The 22,793-nt window shown below is 35.2% G+C and overlaps 1 protein-coding gene across 5 annotated transcripts in view; it reads left to right on the top strand.

Annotated features, from left to right (window-relative positions):
• The window catches only part of LOC128213689 (phosphatase and actin regulator 2-like), a 51,871-nt gene extending 30,618 nt beyond the window's left edge, over positions 1 to 21,253 (top strand). For all 5 annotated transcript variants that reach the window (XM_052919692.1, XM_052919690.1, XM_052919691.1 and 2 more), the window contains 12 exons: positions 4,299 to 4,454; positions 4,915 to 4,968; positions 8,487 to 8,665; positions 9,254 to 9,437; positions 10,043 to 10,364; positions 12,323 to 12,486; positions 14,091 to 14,247; positions 14,710 to 14,765; positions 15,226 to 15,287; positions 16,662 to 16,799; positions 17,153 to 17,229; positions 17,646 to 21,253. In XM_052919692.1, the coding sequence (XP_052775652.1) occupies positions 4,299 to 4,454; positions 4,915 to 4,968; positions 8,487 to 8,665; positions 9,254 to 9,437; positions 10,043 to 10,364; positions 12,323 to 12,486; positions 14,091 to 14,247; positions 14,710 to 14,765; positions 15,226 to 15,287; positions 16,662 to 16,799; positions 17,153 to 17,229; positions 17,646 to 17,661 (1,565 nt within the window). In that variant the 3' untranslated portion in view covers positions 17,662 to 21,253. The remainder of the gene's footprint in view (positions 1 to 4,298; positions 4,455 to 4,914; positions 4,969 to 8,486; positions 8,666 to 9,253; positions 9,438 to 10,042; positions 10,365 to 12,322; positions 12,487 to 14,090; positions 14,248 to 14,709; positions 14,766 to 15,225; positions 15,288 to 16,661; positions 16,800 to 17,152; positions 17,230 to 17,645) is intronic.
• The last annotated feature ends 1,540 nt before the right edge of the window (positions 21,254 to 22,793 follow it).

Here is a 22,793-nt window from a genome sequence, read left to right as displayed (position 1 = left end):
GTTACACTCAGAACACTGTAGAGCTATGGGCATACCAAGTATAAAATGAGGATCGGAATGTCAATACAGTTCACATTTTTATTGCTAGAAAATTGCAGAAGTAAAAAAAAAAGATATGTTCTTGAAGGAATGCAACTTTTCAAAGATGTTCATCATTTAACCTGGTTTGAAGAATGTGAGTTTGTTAGCAGTGATAAGACAAGGTCCCAAATTCTATGGTAATCTTTCTTGTTTTAAATTGTCATGGTGTCCTCCTTAGTAATATATTAGTGCAGTTGGGCTACAAGAATTATTGTTGTGTAATAGTTATTGTTTATTTAAAAAAAAAAAAAGTTTCTTAGTGTTGGTGTGAATGTCACTTAGCCACTTAGCATAACCAATTAATGACTAAACTGAGCATTGGTGGTTCTTTTGACAAAAACTTTGTAAGGGATTAAATCAGAGTTTGTCCTGTGATCCCATTGGCCGAGACATGAGCGTAAGCACTAAAGAGCAGCCTGTTTTTTTATTAGAAAATTGAAAACGATAGTCACATTTAGCATGTCCTGCTGTTCCATTGATCGTGGGGATCATTGATCAGAAATTCAGAGGCTGTTGCACTGCAGTACATGCATATCATTACAGAAACGGAGGAGCATTCTAAGTTTCGAGAAATGTTTCAGAGTTTTGATACGAAACAAATAAAAACATTATATCGCATATAAATTATGACAGTCTTTTAATATGATGATAACATTGGTATTGGAAAAAATGAAAAATCTGTTTTGTGTATAAAGGATTACAGCAGCAGGATTTTGTTATTGCAGCAGATCAGCCGACTGATTCATCGTTATCTGTGCTCTCTGAGGCTGGCACTCATCTTTAAGTGACGCAGATCTCATTCATTACCGGAACACGGCAGTAGATATACCTTTCTCTGCTGTCTTAATCTCACTTTTTTACCATTGTATTTTGAAGTTTCTCTGTCTTTCATTTTGCTGGAATTATCTAATAACTTGACATTGATTAAAGGTAAGCTAATTTCTATAATCATTTCACTATTTTTTCCAAAAGGTGAATTTATTGCTTGGCAAACCTATAAATGATATAAAATTTATGAAAACTGCAAGGTCTTGTATCTCGAATGCTTTGCATTAATTAGATTATAATGAGATGAATTTTAATAAACCTGGCTTAGTGAAAAGATTAGCAAATTATAATTTTCAACTTCCTGTCAATCTTTCATTTTGTGGGAAAGGTTTCACAATGACGGTTGCAATGTATGATATTGTGCAGTATGTAGATTCGTCACATTTTCTACATGATTTTTTCAGAAGAAAACATTTTTGGCACAAACTACCTAAACTTTTGAAGTTTTATTCAACATTTTTTCTTAGCTTTTTTAATTGAAATCGCGTCTAAATGTAAAAAATCGCGTCTAAATGTAAACTGACCTATCTATAGAATACTTCACAAAAATACTCAATTTACAGAGTTGTAGCCCTTGACAATAAACTATCTATGCTAGGGTAAAACAGATGAATTTGTTTTATTTATCACTTAGCTTAGGGACTGATTTTACTATGCCCAGTAGTTGGATGTGAAGTATGGTATGGGAGGTTGTTGTGGCAGCTGTGTAGTGTTAACATTGTCAGGATATTTGTATTTCAAGTGTGTAAAACAAGCATGCTTTGCACTCTTAAGAAAACTGTTGAAATGTGTATGATATTATCGAATATGTGTCAACATCAATTGTTTTGTTTAGCACTAAAGAAAAGTGTTAAACAGAAACCATGGAAACCATTTCGTGGTTTCATAAGGCCACTATTTTGTACACACTCATATGATATGTCAGTGGTCGAAATTAGCACAAGCCCGCAAGCCCTGCACTGGTAAAATGTCTTCTGGGCTTGCTCAAATTCTGAATATTATATGGCAGGGCTTGTTTAAAAATATGATTCCATGCATTAATATAAGAATTCGGGCTTGTTCATTCAAAAGTCTAATTTCGATGCCTGATATGTGCAGCAAGGCTCACAAATCTAGCTTCAATAATTGCCCAAATATGCCCCTTAATTGTCTGAGATGAACATGCAAGCATTGGCATCCACTTACAGTGCTCCTATTATAGATTTATCAGACTGCCTCTCTTAGGAAATTCTCATGTAGTGTTAATGCACAAGTCAATTGTAACCAAGGCCCACAGGTCAGGGGAATAGCAGGGACTTTGAATTTCGGTCCAGCCAACCCTCGGTAAAATCCCCGCCCTGGGGGGACAAACTGTTAGTAAAATCCCTGCCAAAAGCCCCCGCACCCCAGGGGCATCTTAGGCTAGGCCCATTCCCTACTATTTTTGGCACGAAAAACAAAACCACCGCAGTCACTCGGCACTTTGGGGCCACCTGGAAGGTAAAAACACAGCCCATTTCCCCAGCTATTCCTCCAGACCTGGGGGGCCGTGGTTACAATTGACTGGTGCATAATACACTTTTGCTGTAAAAATATTTGCATTTCAAATTCAATATTCTGTTGCCCTGTTTGTCATGTTTCAAATATTCAGTTATGACCATAATTCAATACCTGCATTCATATCTTGTACAAAACTTTACAAAAATGTTGGTTTTCTGATTCTGGCTTCCATTTTTATTTGAAAAATGCTATAAAAAGGAGAGTAGGTTAAAAAAAAAAATACTTTTGGACATGGTTATCGCAGAACTCCATGTAGGCTAGGTTCTGCTCTACAACACTCTTGATTAAGAAAATATTTGCAAAGATAATTTGACATTTATTGTTGAGTGTTTTGAAAATGTAAATGATTTTCATAATGACTAGTTTATGTGAACCATTATGGCTATCCTCTCACCGGATTGTATGTAATGATTAGTTCATTGAAAGTAATGGAGCTTTTCTTGATATGTCTGTATAAGAACTAAGTGAAACCCTCATGTCTCTATAAAGGTACGGAAATGCTAACATTTCTGCAATATGATAGCTCCACCGTTAAATAGTCCTATACCCAGGTGACAGATTGTTTCTCTCAATCTGTAGACTTCCTCGCCTACTCATGGATATTAAGTTGCCACAAGGGGGTAGAGATTTCTAGGAAATGGTTGTTGTGCAGAGGAGGAGGTTGACAGTGTCAGCATTTTCCTGGAGAAAAGTGTTCACACTCATGGGCTGATTATTTACTAATAAGGCTGGCTATTTTTTCCTGCTACTTGTGATTGTAATGTTTTATCTGTAAGACGAAAAGAACTACACTGTTAGTTAACATATGGGTTATAAATGTACTGCTCTTGAGTCCATTTGCTTTTTGTTTTTTCTGAATCATACATATAAAACATTCTGATATACATATAATCCATTCTGTGACTGGGCTCTATTTGTGTCTTCTTAACAATATGTATGTCTACTATGACAAATACCCCCGAATGGACGATCCACCAGTCCTGTCTCGAATCGTAATGCTGCACCACCCTCCATTAACCAATCATATCTTTACAGGAATTTGGCCTTTAGTATTTCAGGTTATTGTCTCCTAATAAAATTCAGTTTTTGAAATCAGACTTTGTATGAACAAGCCAAACTTCATATGCAAGTGTTTTGCATGAAAGATTTCAACAAGCCCTGCTATATAAAATCTAAAGTTTGAGCAAGCCCAGAAAACACATGACCAGTGCAAGGCTTACCAGAAAACACTTGACCAGTGCAAGGCTTACCAGAAAACACTTGACCAGTGCAAGGCTTACCAGAAAACACTTAACCAGTGCAAGGCTTACCAGAAAACACTTGACCAGTGCAAGGCTTACCAAAAAACACTTGACCAGTGCAAGGCTTACCAGAAAACATTTGACCAGTGCAAGGCTTACCAGAAAACACTTGACCAGTGCAAAGCTTACCAGAAAACACTTTGACCAGTGCAAGGCTTACCAGAAAACACTTGACCAGTGCAAGGCTTACCAGAAAACATTTGACCAGTGCAAGGCTTACCAGAAAACACTTGACCAGTGCAAAGCTTACCAGAAAACACTTTGACCAGTGCAAGGCTTACCAGAAAACACTTGACCAGTGCAAGGCTTACCAGAAAACACTTGACCAGTGCAAGGCTTACCAGAAAACTCTTGACCAGTGTAAGGCTTACTGGGCTTGTGCTAATTGGGACCATTGAATATCAATATGTTTTAGGGAAAGACAAGGTAATGGATGATGCCACTGTAAAACAATATTAAAAGACTTTAAAAGTTGTGCTGTTAAAAACCACCAACAATAAAGAAATAAAATTTGGGAATGCATGAGCTCATGTTTGTTTTGTGTTTCAGGTGATGGTGTTGGTTCGAGCAGTGAAGAAGTGAGCGATGCTGTAAAGTCTGTCACAGAGAATGGTGTGGTGAACACAGCGGTGGAGACAAGTGTGTCAGACAATAATGTCATCACCACAAGGGCCGAAATAGCTTCACCCCAGAGCAACTCTATAGGTACAATCAAGGGGCTAGATCTCACTGCAATTGAAACAAATAATTAAATGGCACATATTAGAAGTTGATTCTTATTTACAAAGGATATTTATAACAGATACACTTGTGCTATTGTCTTATTCAATACACAGCATCTTTGCTCTCTTCTTTTGTTTGTGAAACCTGCCATTAAATTTTACGAGCACTTGCATTTATTTTCAGGTTCACTCATTATTTTCTATACCTGAAGTTTTACATGCATGTGAAGATTTAAGAAATTGCTATATGCACAATGATTAATGCTACAAGCAATGATGCATTTACTGAATGTGATAAATGATAAATGTTTTACCTTCCCACTGCATCTAATGTTAATTATTGAACTGCAACGTGAATGTATAATTCGCCTCATATGACTACCATGATGTGAAATGTTGTGACATAGAAATTGTGGGAATAATTTTATAACTTCTGTTTCCAGACCTGCCCTGTTCGGGCCAAGGTGAGCAGCCTACAGTGTCATCCATACCAGCAAGTAAGTGCTCTGGAATACATGTATTGTAGTTTACAAGATCAGGATAGAAACAGAAAAACCATCGTAATAGTCTAAAGAAGCTTATTTCATTAAGCCAAGTCTCATAATAAATCTTGATTTTGCTAAGTTAAAAGAGTTTATCGTGATGATCAGAAGTGCATTTTTTTAAGGTCCCAAAACTTTAGAATATTAATATAGCACAAATGACACCAAAACATAGATAGTGAGATTAGCTGATCATGTTAAAAGGGACTTAAGATGTTTAGATAAATTAGGCCCAGATCAAGGCAAGGAGTAATAGTAGTTCTAAAAGGTACATTTGAGGTTTAGGAAAATATTTTCTTAATATTATGAGAATGTTTTTGATGCATTCGTTGAAACTCAAAAGATTCATATAATGAACACTCCGAATGTTATATCATCACATTTATACACCTAGAATGAGGCTAATAGAACCGTATGCCGTTCTGTAAGGAATGATGTTTCTTATTTAGATTTTTAACAGTTTTGTTGTCAAATGGACAAAAACAAATGTAACTCATAAATGAGTGCATTAATTGTGCTATTATGGCAGTATTCCTCAATTTCACAGCCGTTACAACTGTCCTAGAGACTGGGAGTATTGATCACACATGTTATAGCAAGATGTATGACTTTGATGATACCATATAGTGAGCATGCACTTGTTTGGTTGGCATTGAATACAAGCATAGCTACATTGATGAACATATCTAGGGCTTCCTGCAAGACTAGTAGAATACATAGAAGATCATCCTACAGTCTATCAGGCACCCTTCGATACGATGCCTGTTAAAAACTTACAAGCTAAAGCTGTCAGTTTAAAAATTTACAAACTTATAAGATGAATGTTTGCTTCAATAGGCAACTCATGGCTGTAATTTTGCTAAAAAAAATAATTCTAGAACACAGTGGATAATTGGCTGTCTCTCAGTGGCTGCTAAACACTTTTGTCTGGCCATATTACCATCAAACTCAGTTATTTAGGATTAAATCAGTTAGTAGTACATTCTTACCACTGTCAGTAATATGATACCTGGAGCATTGATTAGATTGTGGTATTTTGTCATTTTTTCGGCATTATTTCGATAAAGCATATCTGATTATATTTCTTGTAATCATACACTATGACAACATACGAGGGCTGTTTGTAAAGTTTGTGGACAGGCTTCTTATTTTTCAATATCAATATAGTAATGTAATGTTGAACTTAAAATTTAGAAAGTAACGTATTTCAAATCATTTTAGACACAGATTATGAAGATATGACCATAAAGTATTTTAGTAAACATTGTTAAGGAAACTCGAATATGTCCCCTTTTGATTTTAAGGTCATTGGGTCAAAGGTCAATGTCACAGTGACCTTAAATGCAAAAAGCTTCTCGAGTGATAATTGGACTATCACTCGACAATGCCTTGACCTATTGTCCTCAAACTTAACATGGAGGTTTGATCACAGTAACCTTCAATGTGAATATCTTGTCCAAGTGATAACTAGACAATACAAAGTCCTATGGTCCTCAAACTTGACATGGAGGTTGGATATGACCAGTAGATGACCTCATTGATTTTGGGGTCATTAGGTCCAAAGGTCATGATGTCCTTGGAAATTGCAAATCTTGTCCCCTTGGATAACTTTACAATGCCTGCACCTGCAATCCTCAAACTTGACATGAAAGTTTGGTGTGACCAGTAGATGACCCCTATCATCCAATTCTGACTAAAATGCAAGAACTGTTTCTAAATGTGCCTTAGAGGGATTCCATGAGCATTGCGCAACCACAATTTAAAAAAATCTGGAAAAAAATCCAAATAGGAGGTCCTAATAACAATGAACTGATCTTTATAGTTTCCTAATAAAGAATGATGAAGACAACTTCACTAAGATACAGCGTAGTAAATATATAAGCAGATTACAGTCTTTAAAAAAAATTATGACCCCATGAAAGTGTTAAAGTGCTCCGTGCAGAATGGGATGGCTGTTAAAAAATGCTAATAAAAAGGCTAATTATCTTTCTTTTTTTTTATCAAATTTTCAATTCATTTCTCACAATATATTGCACTACATGTTGTATATGCTATATTGTTTACGAATGAATTTGCTTCTGTCCACAATCTTTATGAACAACCCTCGTATTTTAATATGACCAATTTTCATCTCAGCCAGGAAATAACAGTTTGGCTAAAAGTTGTTGATTATTTAAGTGGAGATGACACTGTGAGAGCCACTGTCTACAGAGTTGATAATGGTTTGCTCTTCAGAACTCCCAGTACATGATTATTTGATACCTTACGTAATTTTGACTTTCTAAATAATGGATGAATATAAAACCTAATAAAACTTCCAAGATGAGATCTGTACAATTCTAATATATTGATAATTTCCTTCTTTTATAACAGAAACCTTTTTGCAAAGAACTTTTTTAAAGGTTTTGGAATGATGAAGAAGAATTGTAGTTGAAATTAGAACTTTTAACTTGGACATTTAACAAGAACATAATTAAAAACTTCTAAAAGTTGTATTTCACACTTCTCTCCTAGAAATACATGCAATTAGAGATGACCTTTTCTTGCTTGCATTCGACATTTACTTGTTTTCTCTGGGTATTGGTATTAACCATGAGCTTGTTAAAATCAAATACTTTAATAGGCGACCATGGCTGCACCATTGGGATGGCTTGGGGAATTTTGATTTAATTATTTAGAAAGCCTCTTACAAAGATTAGTCACTACAAAAAAAAAATCCATATCTCAATGGTCATCAATTTCCAGTATACAGTCATTTGTGTTTCAACTTAGAGATTGTTGATTTACAAAAAAATTCAGGTTTCGGTATTTTATGTTTAAATTTAACAAAATTTTAAACAGAAATTTAACAGGTATGAAATAAATTGTGATTCCTGATGATTCTTAAAACTCTAGGCCTGATAGGAACTGGGATTTATCAACCTGTTGAAGTCAATCTTGTTTCAGTTATAACATAACCTTAATAGGAGATATTCAGCAAAGTTAACTGGAAAACAATATTTTTGTTAGTATATATGTCTCATAATCATTGTGAGAAGGCTGTAAATTTGTTGTGGTGAAAAACCTGTAAAAATTGGTGTAATTATAACAAGTTGCCTATTTATTATAGTGATGTGTATTTCCTTAAAGTACTGTACATTATTAAGTTGTAGAATTCTAAATTTAGACCACATTACCTCAAAACGTGCCTTTGTCATCACATCACCGTACTAAATAAGATCACTGTACGGTTATATACTACAAATAATTCTGAAGCTTTGAATAAGATTGCATCCTACAAAGTATGATTTATTAAACAAGTGTAAATTCAGCTTAAAACGTGTACCGGATAAACATAGACAATTGTATTTTAAAAATAAAGCCTTTAAAAAGAAGTCATTTTAAATTAGATAATTCATGCACACAGGTTGTTGACAATGTACATGTAAGTGGTTTATTGCAACCGCTGGGTCACCACAACTGTTTTGTTTCAGCTTCCACATCACAGGCGCGGCCTGTGATAATCTCTGCCTTGCCAGCCACAGTCATTCCAGAGGTCAAGGTCACGGTACAGTCTCCTGAACCATCGCAAAGAGCGGAGCCCCTTGAGACACAGGCCCCGGACACACACACAAACACAGCACAGGAACCCACTTCTCAGGAACAACGTCAGGTATGGACCCTTTGCCTTAGGGCTATTTGATTTAAACATATAACCCCCGGGGGGGGGGGGAGGCACTTTTTAATTATACCACCCCCTTATAGTAGCAATTTTACCCTTTTGGGGTCCAAATCAGCGAAAATAGACACCCATCTCTCGACATCTTTTATGATGAAACCTTACATCAAATAATTATAATCCATTGCTTGTCAAGGAAATTCATGACTTGGTTTTATATCTGCTGTTCAAGAAGTGTACTTTTATCTTTAGATAAGTTTTGTGTTACCATCAATATATAATTGACAATTATGTGTGTTCTTCTCAGATGTACTTTTGTCAATCATATTGTTTATCTGAGTATTTTACATCAATTCAAGTACATAAGAGCATGTATATCTTGCAATATTTCACAGAATGAAGAAGCATACCACTGCTCATTTTTACATTTTCTTGACACATAACCATAATTAAAAGATTCTTTTTCCAATTCTCCTACATATACTTCAAAATGAGGTTTTTAAGCAAATAAGTGTAAGCTAGCTTTAGCAGCTGTGTTTACCTGGAGGATTTATAAACAATGTATTTTATTCAACTTTACAGGAAGATTCATCCCCACGGGCACCTGAGGTTTCACCCCGCTCTCAGCCAGAGGTAACTCTGAGGGCTCAACCAGAGGTTACTCCCCGCCCTGTTCCAGAGGTTACCCCCAGGGTCGCAATGACCTCATTTGGTAATACGACCACAATCAGAGACACTCCTCGTTATAAGCCCAGGTTTCAGGACAGTAAGTCATCTAACTTGCAATTATTAGTGTAAATCATACAAGAAATTATGGTAATTAAAAGAGGACATTCACGTATTTGGCAGTGTTCTCAATAAGAAACGGCTGCTGGCCAAAATTGACGGTTCAAACGGCAATTGGGCTGGTTCAAATTTGGAAAAATAAGTGAATTTTAAGTAGAATAAGTAGTTGCTTTACTTTTCACTTTGAGGTTGTTCAACCGAAACTTATAGAGAACCCTGTTTGGGGGAAATGTTAACATCATTAAATTGAAATATGGATCTTACGTATTTTGTCACCTGCTTGGCAAGGTATACATATAGGGATTATGCTGTCTGGTGTGGTTGTCATCTGCTGCATCACACTTTCATGCCCACTCCTTTACTAAGGCATTTGTAATTCAATCTTTACCAAATTTGATCACAGTGATTACCGGCATAATATCTAAGCTGTGTTTAATCTACAGCACATATTAGTTCTCTCTCTACAGTTATGGCCCTTGATTTGTGTTATCTTCTACTTACCAATCAAAATTTCTTTACATAATTGAACTATCCTATAAAATTGTCTTAAACATATAAACTGACCAATTAGAATGTGTGTTACAGGCAGTGAGGAGGATGAAAGTGATGAAGAGTATGATCATCCTCCACCCCCGACCAGCGATCCTCGAGTGTGGGAGGCGGATGCTAGTGAGCCTGACTTTACCAAAATGCCAATTAAAAGTGCTTTAAAAAAGACTCCTGTCGCATACTCTAGTGTACAAACTACGAGAAATGCTGGTGATAGTGTAAAAACAAACTTTAGCGCTCGAGTGTCGAGAGATACACCTCCCCCAGAGGGGAACAGTGTCGTACCCCAGCCCTCCCCTAAGGCTACACCTGTAAATCAGGGCCCACCAAGACCCAAACCAAGGATTACACTTCTCAGGTACTATTATATGCAAACAAATTATGTAGAAAGGTTAAGACTATCAGACAGTTTTGTTGTATCATAACAGCTACAACAGTTTAGATTACAGACATTATGAATAATATTGATACTAAATTTAAGGTCTAAAAAAGATAAGGAAGCGATATAGCATTTGATTAGAAATGGGTTTTATAAATTGAAGAAGTGTTGAAAACAAAAACAAACATTTTTCTTTCCAAATAGTTGTTACAGAATTGAGGATAGAGGGCCATTTCTCATGTTGGAGAGAAAATTGATTTTCTGTTGAGTACGAGAGAGCGCAGGTGTATCAGGAACATTTGTTTCCTTGAGGCCTTGCTGCAGAAGAAGCATATAGTTTACTTGTATTTCAACAGCACTGTAACTCTCCAGTGACTTTATAAAGTTTGCTATATGCTAGTAGTACATTTGGGTGACTCAGTGGTGAAATGAAGAGATCTTTGTGACTAAACAAACCTGCACATGTGAAATGTTGGTGTAAGTATTGATGGGTGCAGATGACGGGTTGGTTTTCATATTGTCAATAATTTCTCAAGTTAAGTCAGCTCTTAACATTACATGTATTGAAATCAGACAAAGTACATCTTAAAGCAGGCTGATAATGTCCAAATGTTCGCTAGATAAATCTTTTGATGAAATGCATATGATTTTTTTTTTACAATCCTTACACAATTAAACCTGAGAACCTGTACCTAACTAGTTTTAAATATCTGATCCACTTCTGTCATAGGTGTTTTAAAATTAGTCTGTAACAAACAAATGTATGTTTTAGATCTGTCTTATTTAAAGAGCAATGAATTTTTTAAAGATTCTTGAAATTTACTATAACACTCTTTGATTTCTTTGTCAGTCTGGCCCTGATGGGGATATCTTCTTTTTAGGAGTGTTGTCACCCCTCCACACACACCTGTCATTATGCTTGCACCGTCAGTAGTGATGCAGCACATGTTGACGCCCCTTGACTTTGGAAATGGGGTTATTGTCTCACACAGTCAGGTGGTGTTACATTAATCCCAATTTATTTTAGATACTTCAAATAATTATTTTCTGCCCTGCCACGTTTTGCATAACACACTTAGATAACAAGAATCAGTAGACACATCTGTAGACTCATCGTACATCATAGAGTATATGGCAACGTCTCTTATGTCGTCAATTACCTGCTGTCATAATACATCGCTCATGGTTTTGTGCATCTTGATGTCCATGTGGTGCTCATATGGCAGGGTGTTGTCAGATTTCATCACTGGTTGGAATTTGGAGACGTTGTGGATGATCAACTTCCTGTTTTGTGCTCCTTTTCGAAAAATAATTCATCAGTAAGCAAAAAAGGAGTTACCTTATGTGCATCATTTTCCTTCTGTTTCTATTGTGCAGAGAGCAAACAGTGTTTGTTGGTGACCAAAATTGAATTCTACTTTTTTTGTTTTTAGGATTTTTGCACATGTTGATCTGGTACTTGACTTTTGAAGGTCAAAGACAAAATATTTACTTTCATAACAATAAATGGGCATAATTGGCTTAATTGGCACTTACCTTTTAAAAAAATTGAATATAAAAAATTTGAATATAGTGCTTAATTACAGTATGAAAAATAACACCAATGGATTGATTATAATACATTATATCAAAGATGAACAGTCTATTCATTGAATGTCAAGTAATGTCAACCCTCCCTATTTGTGATTTGCGAATGCATTTTAGAAACATTATTGTGTATAGAGAGTATCCCCTACCTGCTAATTGTAACAAAATCATGTTCGCCACATAATTTCAGGTGCTATTGTTCTATTCAGCAATACACATTATGACCATGTAATTATCAAATCAATAAATTTACAGCGTGCTGCAGTTGTCACAGGCATGGATAATTATAGCCTCAAGTTTGAGATACTTCCAGTCTTACAGACTTAAGAAACCTGTTTCCAATGTTTCAGGGGCATACAGGCGTGTGACTCAGACACGTTACCTGCCCCACCTGCATACCCCTCGGTACCTGAGCACCCACCCCCTCCATACAAGGCACCTGCTCCCTTGCGGGATGACGAATCTTCCTCCGATGATGAGGAAATCAACTACAGGGATGATGACGACCAGCCAAGTAAGTCAGTTCTGTAGGTTTTCGGGTAGTGAGTCCAGAATATTACTAGGTGAATTTCTTTTGAAAAACCCAAAAAGAGTGATAAAACATTAGAGATAATAAACATTTATGTCTGTCCGTGTTCATAGGTTGCAGTTGTGTCAACATGACACCCCCAATGACCATTATTATTTGCGTTTATTTTTAACCACTGGTTAAACTCAATTTCTCCATGATCTTGCAAATCACTTTTACAGATTAAAAGTATCTTCCATGGCCGAGAGTGTTGGATAGGTTCATTCCGACCCGAGCGTAGGGTGTTTTGCAGAAACAAGGTTTACCAAGTTTCCGCAAATCACCCTGTGCGAGGGTCTGGATGAATCTATCTTACTCGAGCGGCTATGGTAGATGCTTTTTCTCCCACCTCAGTTAAACAGAATTAAGTAAAATTGTACTTTTTGCTGGAACTCTTTTGTGCTTAGTGACAATAATTGTGTATGGATATGCGATAATTCGTAGTTGTCATGGATATGCGTGCAGTGATTCAGATTATATTAATAGTCAAATCGGTCTTTAAATAGTTCTAAGGAGAGTGAAGCATTATTTCTTGAAAGGTGCGTGAAAACTGTTTTATGGTGAGATTTGAAGCGAGAAATAATTAATTAGTGTTCTATATATTGCCACGAGACAAGGTATCATGATACTACAGATGACAGTCTTCAACAAGGGAGGTAATTACTGAGTTCCATACGGTCATTTAATCTTTGACCGTGGGCAAGATTTTAAGTATCTTCCATGGCCGAGAGTGTAAGATAGGTTCATTCCGACCCGAGTGTAGGGTGTTTGGCGGAAACGAGGTTTACCGAGTATGTAAATGGTCTGATCGGTCTTTATATAGTTCTAAGAAGAGTGAAGCATTATTTCATGAAAGGTGCGTGAAAACTGTTTTCTGGTGACATTTGAAGCGAGAAATAATTAACTAGCGTTTCAAATATTGCCACAAGACAAGGTTTCCATGATGCGCTACAGACGACAGTCTTCAACAAGGGAGGTAATTACAATGTGGTGACCATTAAAAGAAGTTCCATACGGGCATTTTATCTTCGCCCGTGGGCAAGATAAGAATTTCTAGCATGGTTAAATTAATAGATCTACTTATCTGAGGTGGGAGAAAAGAATTTCTAGCATGGTTGGATCTACTTATCTGAGGTGGGAGAAAAAATAAGACCAATCAAAATGTTGATCTTTTTAAAGAAGAGCTAGACATATTATATTAATCTTGTTCAATGGGATCAAAAGCTAATAAAATTGTCTGTAATTTTGACCTTATATTTTCATTGTGTTGTTTGATCAGGGAGGAGGAGGGTCATTGCTTTGGTGTCATCATAAAAACACTACAAAGTTAACTTGAAATATAAAACCATAAACGATTGAAATTAAAATGAAATTTGGAACACTATATGAACTCAAGATGCACATGTGCAGCAAGTCCTGTAACGCTGACTGAAATATTTGTCCAGTAATGCCCCCTTGATGGATAGAAAACAGGCATATGTTGGCATCCGCTTGCAATGCTCCAATTCCACCCATATATTTAATTTGTACTTTTTTTTCCTTATTTGAAGCTGGTTTGGCAGCCAAGGTGGCTCGACAGGACAGTCTTGCACGGTTCTTGAGCAACAGACCATCACGTCAGGAACTTGTGGAGAAAAACATTATTCCATACAAGTCAGATGATCAGATACATAAAGAAAGGGCGGAGATTGGCTCAAAACTCATCAGGTACGATCAACAGTCGCTACAATAATAAACTGGCCAAAATCCTTGGACGCATAATATTATCTATAGATAAGTGAACCATTTACTTGTAAGGGACAAGTGATAAATATGGGTATCCTTGTCAGAAGAAACAAAAAAATAATAAATCTATCTAGATTCTAGGGCATGGTATCTAAAAAAAACATTTATTTTCTACATTCCAGAAAATTGATATTGTTATGTTAATGCAATTTAATGAATGTCAGTGTTCGTACTGCGTATAAATTAAAGTGGCAGAGTTTTTTCCCCATAATGTTCAAACCATGCCTCTATAAATCACGAAAGTATAAACTGACAAATGTTTTTACAACTCTCTCTGACTTGAAGCCGTAGCACATTGGCCGTGCACGTGCAGAACACATGTTATGTTATAAACATTCTTCCAGAAAATAGAATTGTAGCATTTTGTTTTTCTCTTTTCACCAGGCGACTGAGTTTACGACCTTCACAGGAAGAGTTGGAACAAAAAAACATTCTTCACTGTAAGTTCTTTCTTTGTGTTGGGGACATTTTGACTTTTAATTCAGCCTTTCATGCAAGTGGTTTTCGGTTCACGTTCCACCAGAGGAACTTTCTCATGGATTTTCTAAATAAACAATGCGTGTAGTACTGGTTTTCACTCAGGAAATAGACTTGTATGCTTATTTTATCAACTAAAGATGCCCATCCACACAATCGGGCTTTTCATTTTAGTAAATCTACACTCAACACTGCCAGTCTAAATATGATTTGTTCTCACGACATTTAATGATGTAATAAGTCAAATTTCAATGTATGAATCAGTCAAAATGTCATATATTGTACACTTGCAAACACTTTGGAAATAAATTAATAGTCTCAGTAGCATCATATTTTAAAGAAATGTATTCAATTTTTACACAATAAAACTAACTTGTTCAAACCAATGACAATGAATTAGATGAGTATTCTCATTCTTTTCAGTGCGGAGTGAGGATATCGCAAAGAGAGAAAAGGAGGAGAGAAAGAAATTGTTGATTAGAAAGGTAGAATTTTCTGTCAGATATATCACTGTGAACTTAACTTTCTAAACAAAGTCTGACATACTGTGTGATGTTGTGGCAAGTAATTCATGCTAAAATCTTTCTTATGGTACATGTATATAAAGATGGTTTGTTTCGTTCAAGACCCAATGTCCCTAATCCAAAGGTCAAGACCTAGTACATACAGGTTTATCATTAGGGAATGCTGCATATTCGGTATTATTGGTTGTGTACAGTCTGTAAATTTGACATGCACAGAGGGATTTTAATATTACATGGCACATGTGTTTGGTACATAAAAGCGATGTGTATGCAATTCCCATACCTCAAATGTCAAGGTCATACTAAGAGTTTAATCATTATGAAGTATAGTTTGGGGTGTACTGACTATAACTTAATTAGGCATGGATAGATTTAAAAATTACCTTGCACATAATTATGTTCAGTACATGAAGAGGACATGTCGCTTGTCAATTCCACCACCCTATCTCTTACTTCACCACTCCCCACACACAAGGTCAACCATTGTTGGTCTGGCATATGCTTATAGTTCATCCCTTCCAGAATGTAGGCATACTAGTAATTGCATAATCCATTGAACTGGATGGCACTTCTGGGGCTTTCATCACTTACTGTGACAACTGTTGTTTTGTGAATGGACAAAACTCCTCATATTGTTAGAGTAAGAATGTCTGATATTCTTTAATGTTGTTGCATTTCTTTCAGTTACACTACATTGGTTTAATTAAATTTGATAAACACAGCTCAATGTATAAATTTTGAAGTATTTTATGTTTATGGAACCACATGCCATGATGTCCAGTTGATGTCTGATAGGTGTGATATACACATATCTCAATCATAAATGAGTGTATTTGTTTCCTTTTATTGGCTATCATGGTCTGACTGAACATGTTGTTGACATGTTTTGACAGCTTCAAAAGCTTAAGACATGTTTTAATCAGTTCATGAAACTGTGTATATAATGTCATTGTATATTTTATGCACATCAGATATTAACTTTATTGGGACAAAAACGGAATACTGTATTGAAATGAAAGATTGGATTAGCAAAACTTTTGGATAATCTGATTTTGACCAGATTAATTTACAATTGTGTCAAAGATTTAAAGGCTGTTAAAACACATGATTTAAAGCTAGCACCTGATCCACATACCAGGTGTTTTTTGCAGAAACAAAATATACAGAAGTAGAGTGATTTAACTTTTATTGGAATTAAGTGTATAAATTTGCTGGCCCAAAGCACCAGTTAAACAGAAAAATAACTAGAAGATCAAGGTGATGTTTCTACATATGATTGTAACAGTTGTGTTTGAGTACATGCACAAAATGACCAGTTCCTACTTCCCCCCGCAGCTGAGTTTCCGACCCACGATCGAGGAGCTGAAGGAGAAGAAAATCATCAAATTTAATGATTATCTGGAGGTCACAGACGCAACAGAGTATGACCGGCGGGCAGACAAACCCTGGACACGCCTCACACCCAGGGATAAGGTACATGACATTTTACTGCGTTGGTGTCAAAAGAGCTGCTTTCGATAGAAATCTTAAGGTTGATGTTAGCCTAAGAATAATGTTTCTTTCAAACAATGATATGTAATCAGATGCAATTTTAGATTAAGAGCACAATACATGCCATTAAAAAATCTGTTTAACGTCCCAATTTTGCAGTTTTACAGTAGAATCATTATGAGACAAATTTCTTCTGATGATTCACGTAGATGTAAAAATGCTTTCTATATTTGCTTTAATGGACATGATGACTGTGTATCTTTTATATCATTAATTTTTCTTCATATAATGAGTGCTATTCTGTTGTAACAATGTGTTGTTGTTGTTTTTTTCAGGCTGCCATAAGAAAAGAGCTTAATGATTTTAAAGCTGGAGAAATGGATGTTCATGATGATAGCAGACATTTAACTAGGTAACACTTCAATCTTAATGACAACTCATTTTTTTAAATTGGGAGATTCTTTTCGGAGAGATAAGACCTAGAAGCATTGTTAAATTGCTTTGTGACGTCGAAAGACATTTGGCCAAGTATGACAATTTATTAAATGGTCATATTTTTAGACCAAGCTGATCAAATTTTGCCACAGTAATGGTCCAGCGTCTGTCAGGTCAACTTATGATTTATCAGCTTTGAAGAAAACAAATGGTTTAGTTATTGCCATGTATGCAACACTGTATGGGATTGTTGGAGATTTATGACAGTTTTAACCTTCCAGTCAAAACACTTGCTTTCTGTTAAATTACATACGTACACTAAATGAAGACTAAAAAATAAAAAACTATTTCTACCACACTCACATTAACCATAATATGATGATATGATTTCAGATTCCACAGGCCATGACATGGAGCTGTGACATAGAGCATGTTACCGATGTGTATTCACGCTAGCAGCAGGCCTGTGAAATGACCATGCCCAGCTCCCGTATGCACTGAATCCTATATCGCAGTGTTCTTACACAGCATGTGCTCGGCTTCCCAGCAACACAGACGGACATATCATCGCCAAGTGTTCACAAAACTTTAGAAATATTGAAAAACTCTGCCATGATTCATTGATAAAAACATGTCTGCTGTGAGCTAAGTAGAAAAAAATCCATCTATGGATTCAATGAAGGAACACTAAATCCTGCAAGTTCAAAATTATTATTAGATATTCTGTGTTTGTCAAATTGGAAGCATTTATATGCTTTTTTTTATAGGAAAAAACTGTGATACCCCTGGCACTGAGATATTGTGTGATTATGTGTGTAAGACCGAACAGGGATCTGGGTTTCACATGGAAGATGTCTGTGATCTCTCTACATTCAGTTTTTACTAGTGATATGATGTTTTTCGTGTTCACTATAATCCACCTTGACTGTATGCAGATATTTTTTGTGTTGTTTTGGTGTAATGAATAATTTCCATGTTCAAATTGCTTTGCTTGAAAACTGTAGGATACATTTTAACATGGGAACAGAGGTTGAAGTTGGCCAATTTTTGTTTTGTGTTAAAAGCAATGGAATTAAGAACAAAGATTTTACCTGTTGTATAAGATCGCTCTAAATATTTGTTTCTTTATTGTTGCTCATTTATTATACTCTCTGCCATGATTTAAATCTTTTCAAATAGAGATATAATTGTTTAAATACCTGTTATCAAAAGCTATTTTCATTCAAGATTTAAGCCATAAGTCATCTCAGTTGCAATTATTGATGTAACGAACATTGCTGTAATTAATTGTTACATTGCTAGTATTAATCTGATTTTATGGATATAATCCCATTCATCTTGTAATTTTAGTGAGTAATACATGTGCCCATTGATACTTTAATACTATTGTAATTTAATTTTCATGTCGATCTATTTATAAAGCGTGTGAACTGTGATGTCAGGTTGGATATTATCCTCTCTTAGTAAAGAGCTCACAAGTGATATTCCTATACTTAACAACAGATTTTAATTTCTTAATATAATACTACCTGGTAGCTTTGTTTGCAACACGTTTATTATTTATTCCAACCATTTATAATTTAGTGAAATCATCATTACAGCACAATCATTTTTTATATCAACTTCAACATATATAGGCAGAATTATTTTTATTGTGATACTTTCAAAATATGACATTTATATTTCTGTTTTTTAAATGATCTCTGCACTGTTTCTGCCAAAAACATGCAGAATCGCATTTCTTAAATTTATATTAGGCCTAAAACAATACATATATCTGAGTTTAGGGAACAGTCTCAAAAACGCAGGTAGTTAAGAGGGAAAAGTTTGTTTTAAAGTCCAGTCAAAACAGCAAAGCAAGTTTGCAAATACTTAGCATGACATTTTTCTACATCGTTGAGTAGAAATTAACACTGAATGTGTTTAGTTGTTATCAACACAAATATTTTTCATGTTCAACAAAAATTAAAAATCAGGATGTTTTCACGTTCAACAACAATTAAAAATCAGAATGTTTTTTGTATCTAAGGTAACAAGAATCCTCTAGGATCATGGGGTTTTGTCAGGTACATGTATGGTCAGGTTGCCCTAAACACAGGAGATCTTTTAGGCCTATTGTCTAGTTTTCTAAGAACTTGCTTCCATGGTTTGTTTTCTTTAAAAGTGACAGTGTGGTGAGTGTATCAGTTTTATATTTTGAAGTGAGTGCATTACATTAAACTGTCATTTTAAAGCATTTAGCCACCGTACATACCATACGCATATTCTCAACCACTCTTCCTGCTAACAGCTATATTTGTACAACCATACAATATAATATTAAAATGTGCAACTGAAACGGTAACTTTATTCTTAAAGAAGTGATATGAAGTTCATCAGAGTCCAACTATGATGGTATCACAAAGGTGGATGTGGGATCATTATCCCAGTACTTGGGGTTTCAACCCATTTTCGAGGTAACTTGTGGATTGAGAATGTCCTAGTGTCTTAACAGAACTTTCAAGGTTGTGTTGTGATGTTGATAATGTACCTACTATTAGTAGTTATATTCAAGTGCTTTGTGCTGACAAACTATGTTCAAATCTTCATGAAGTGATGTTTGTACTGACATGCATTTTTATGCCAAACAGATATGATGCGTAAATTCTGCTTGTTTGTAGTCCAATTATAGAGCTATATTTCATAGTTATAAAGCAATAAATAATGATTATTGGATATTCTAATCTATGAAACCCCTTTCATAGAGCAAACTTATTTAGACCAATAAACGCACCAACTGGCCGAAACTGTCTTGATTATTTTTAACTTTTAACATTGATTTGACAGTACAGTAAGATGCTTTTTTTACAAAATGTTTAAACAGTGTCAGCATGATAGCAAAAAAAACTTTTCTATTAGTGTCCAAATTTGAAATTTTATGTAAGCATTGTAGAAAGATAAGAACATTTTGATCTCATTTGTTTACAATTAAGTTTTTGACAGTGAATGTTTAAGTAAAGAGCATAGGAAGTTATTTAATACTTAAAATATCTATATAATTATATTCTAAAGAAAAAAACTATTCTTAATTGGATTAATATATATTCATTATTTTTCTCAAAAACCATGATTCTGATTTCATTGAAACATACACATTTTATTGTATCTATTGTATATTTTGCAAATTTTATATTTTGTATAAAGTGGTATTGTACATTAAAATGTACAGAGCTTATGAGACAAGCATTATGATGATTTGTGTTGTTGATGCATTGTAATATTGTATGTTTTTTCAGTAATCATTGATGATACTTTATTGTAATTGTATGCCTAATGGACTTGTAGAGTTTTCATCCGGTCTTTCATCACAGCAAAAATATATGAACTGGTTTAACACCACATGGTTAAATGATATAGTATATTAATTGTTCATATTTCTCTTCCATATTGTATATAAATTTCTGCATATTTTTACCAGTAGGGTATACATGCATTCCATAAATAAATGCCAGTCTTCACAAGTTGAGAAAAATGTATTGGTTTAAATAGCCATGGTTACGATTTACCTATCACCTTTTGGTTTAAAAAGTAAGGAAATTACTCATTGGCTTAATTCATATGACTGTTCTTTTAATTTGGTCATACTATATGTTCTACAATGCTTTGCCAAGTGTTCAGCAATCAACATCTGATTATTTTCACATTTGTTTTAACTGACTGACCAGTAACTTTGATAAAATACACGTCTTAACTTCAAAGGGTATCATGTAAATCAGGAGTGTTCCAATTTATGCTTGCATCTGCAATGATAAATAAAAAAAATATTAATTTTGTGAAGTGGGAAAATAGACATTATATTACTTTTACACCAAGTAACACCATTGAACTTGAACATTACCATTATGCACTTGTGTTTCATATGTTGGTTACTTGCTACTTATCACATGTATGTTAACACTGACTCTGTAATTGTTGTATACAGCTGTAAGGTATCATCTGAACAATAAATTTATTTAAATGCCTGCCAATATGTTGACTCGTATATGAGCGTAGACTTTGTCACAAGTAATCATTTGATACACAATTTTAATCAGCGAGTTGAAGGCCTGTGTATCAAGCGAGCCTCTGGCGAGCATTCTAACACATACCCAGGATGAGTGTCAGGTTTTTGTTATTTCATCAGTAAAAAAAATAACAAAACATCCTACCTGTTCCGCTCATGAGCCAAATATGACAAAGCAATGCCATTTCCTGTGATGCATTCATTTCAGAAGTGCAGTATCCAGAAAAATTTAAAAATAGTATATTCATATTTTGCCCAGTATAGCTAGTAGAGCTTATGCAATGGCATGATGTACGTCATCTGTGCATTTGTTAACCATTGTTTGTGAATGCGAAACAGTCTTCAGTTGAAACCTTGTACTGTAGCTAGATATCCACGAGAGCTCGGTTCCTTTTGATCCACTAATGCATGCATGGATTATGGCCAAGTCTAGAATTACAGAGAGACAACCTGTTTTAAGATTGTGCATTTGTTTTTATGTTTTACTCTCCCTTGCCCTGGTTAAAAAGAGGTCAAAATTACAGTTTAAGAGGGTTGGTTGATTTTTGTGTCGCCTGAAAAGACGACATATAGGGGTTACTTTTGTCGGCGTCGGCGGTGGCGGCGGCGGCGGCGTCCGCGTCCCATTTTCGCTTGTCCGGGGTATATCTCCTAAACTATTAGTGGTATCAACTTGAAACTTCATATGTACATAGATCTAATTGAGGGCAAGTGCAGTGCACAAGAACTGTTACTCTTGCTTCCATATTTTTAGAGTTTTTCATGCTTAAAGTTTTGTCCGGGGCATATCTTGTAGAATATAAGAGTTATCAACTTGAAACTTCATATGTAGATAGATCTCATGGAGGGCAAGTGCAGTACACAATAACAGTAACTCTTGCTTTCATAGTTTTAAAATTATTGCCCTTTGTTAATTTTCATGCTTAAAGTTTTGTCCGGGGCATATCTTGAAGAATATAAGAGGTATCAACTTGAAACTTCATAGCTAGACAGATCTCATTGAGGGCAAGTGCAGTGCACAATAACAGTAACTCTTGCTTTCTTAGTTTTAAAGTTATTGCCCTTTGTTAATTTTCATGCTTAAAGTTTTGTCCAGGGCATATCTTGAAGAATATAAGAGGTATCAGCTTGAAACTTCATAGCTAGATATATGTCATTGAGGGCAAGTGCAGTGCACAATAACAGTAACTCTTGCTTTCTTAGTTTTAAAGTTATTGCCCTTTGTTAATTTTCATGCTTAAAGTTTTGTCCGGGGCATACCTTGAAGAATATAAGAGGTATCAACTTGAAACTTCATAGCTAGATAGATCTCATTGAGGGCAAGTGCAGTGCACAAGAACCGTTACTCTTGCTGCCATATTTTTAGAGTTATTGCCCTTTGTTAATTTTCTTGCTTAGGTTTTGTCCGTGTCATATCTCGTAAACTATAGGAGGTTTCAACCTGAAACTTATTCCGTAGGTATATCTGATTGAAGGTTCAAATGCCACCTACACTTGAA

The sequence above is a fragment of the Mya arenaria genome, chromosome 13, assembly GCF_026914265.1.
Source record: "Mya arenaria isolate MELC-2E11 chromosome 13, ASM2691426v1".
NCBI classification, from domain to species: Eukaryota; Metazoa; Mollusca; class Bivalvia; order Myida; family Myidae; genus Mya; species Mya arenaria.
The sequence above is the reverse complement of the archived record's forward strand: the minus strand, read 5'-3'. Positions and strand labels throughout refer to the sequence as shown.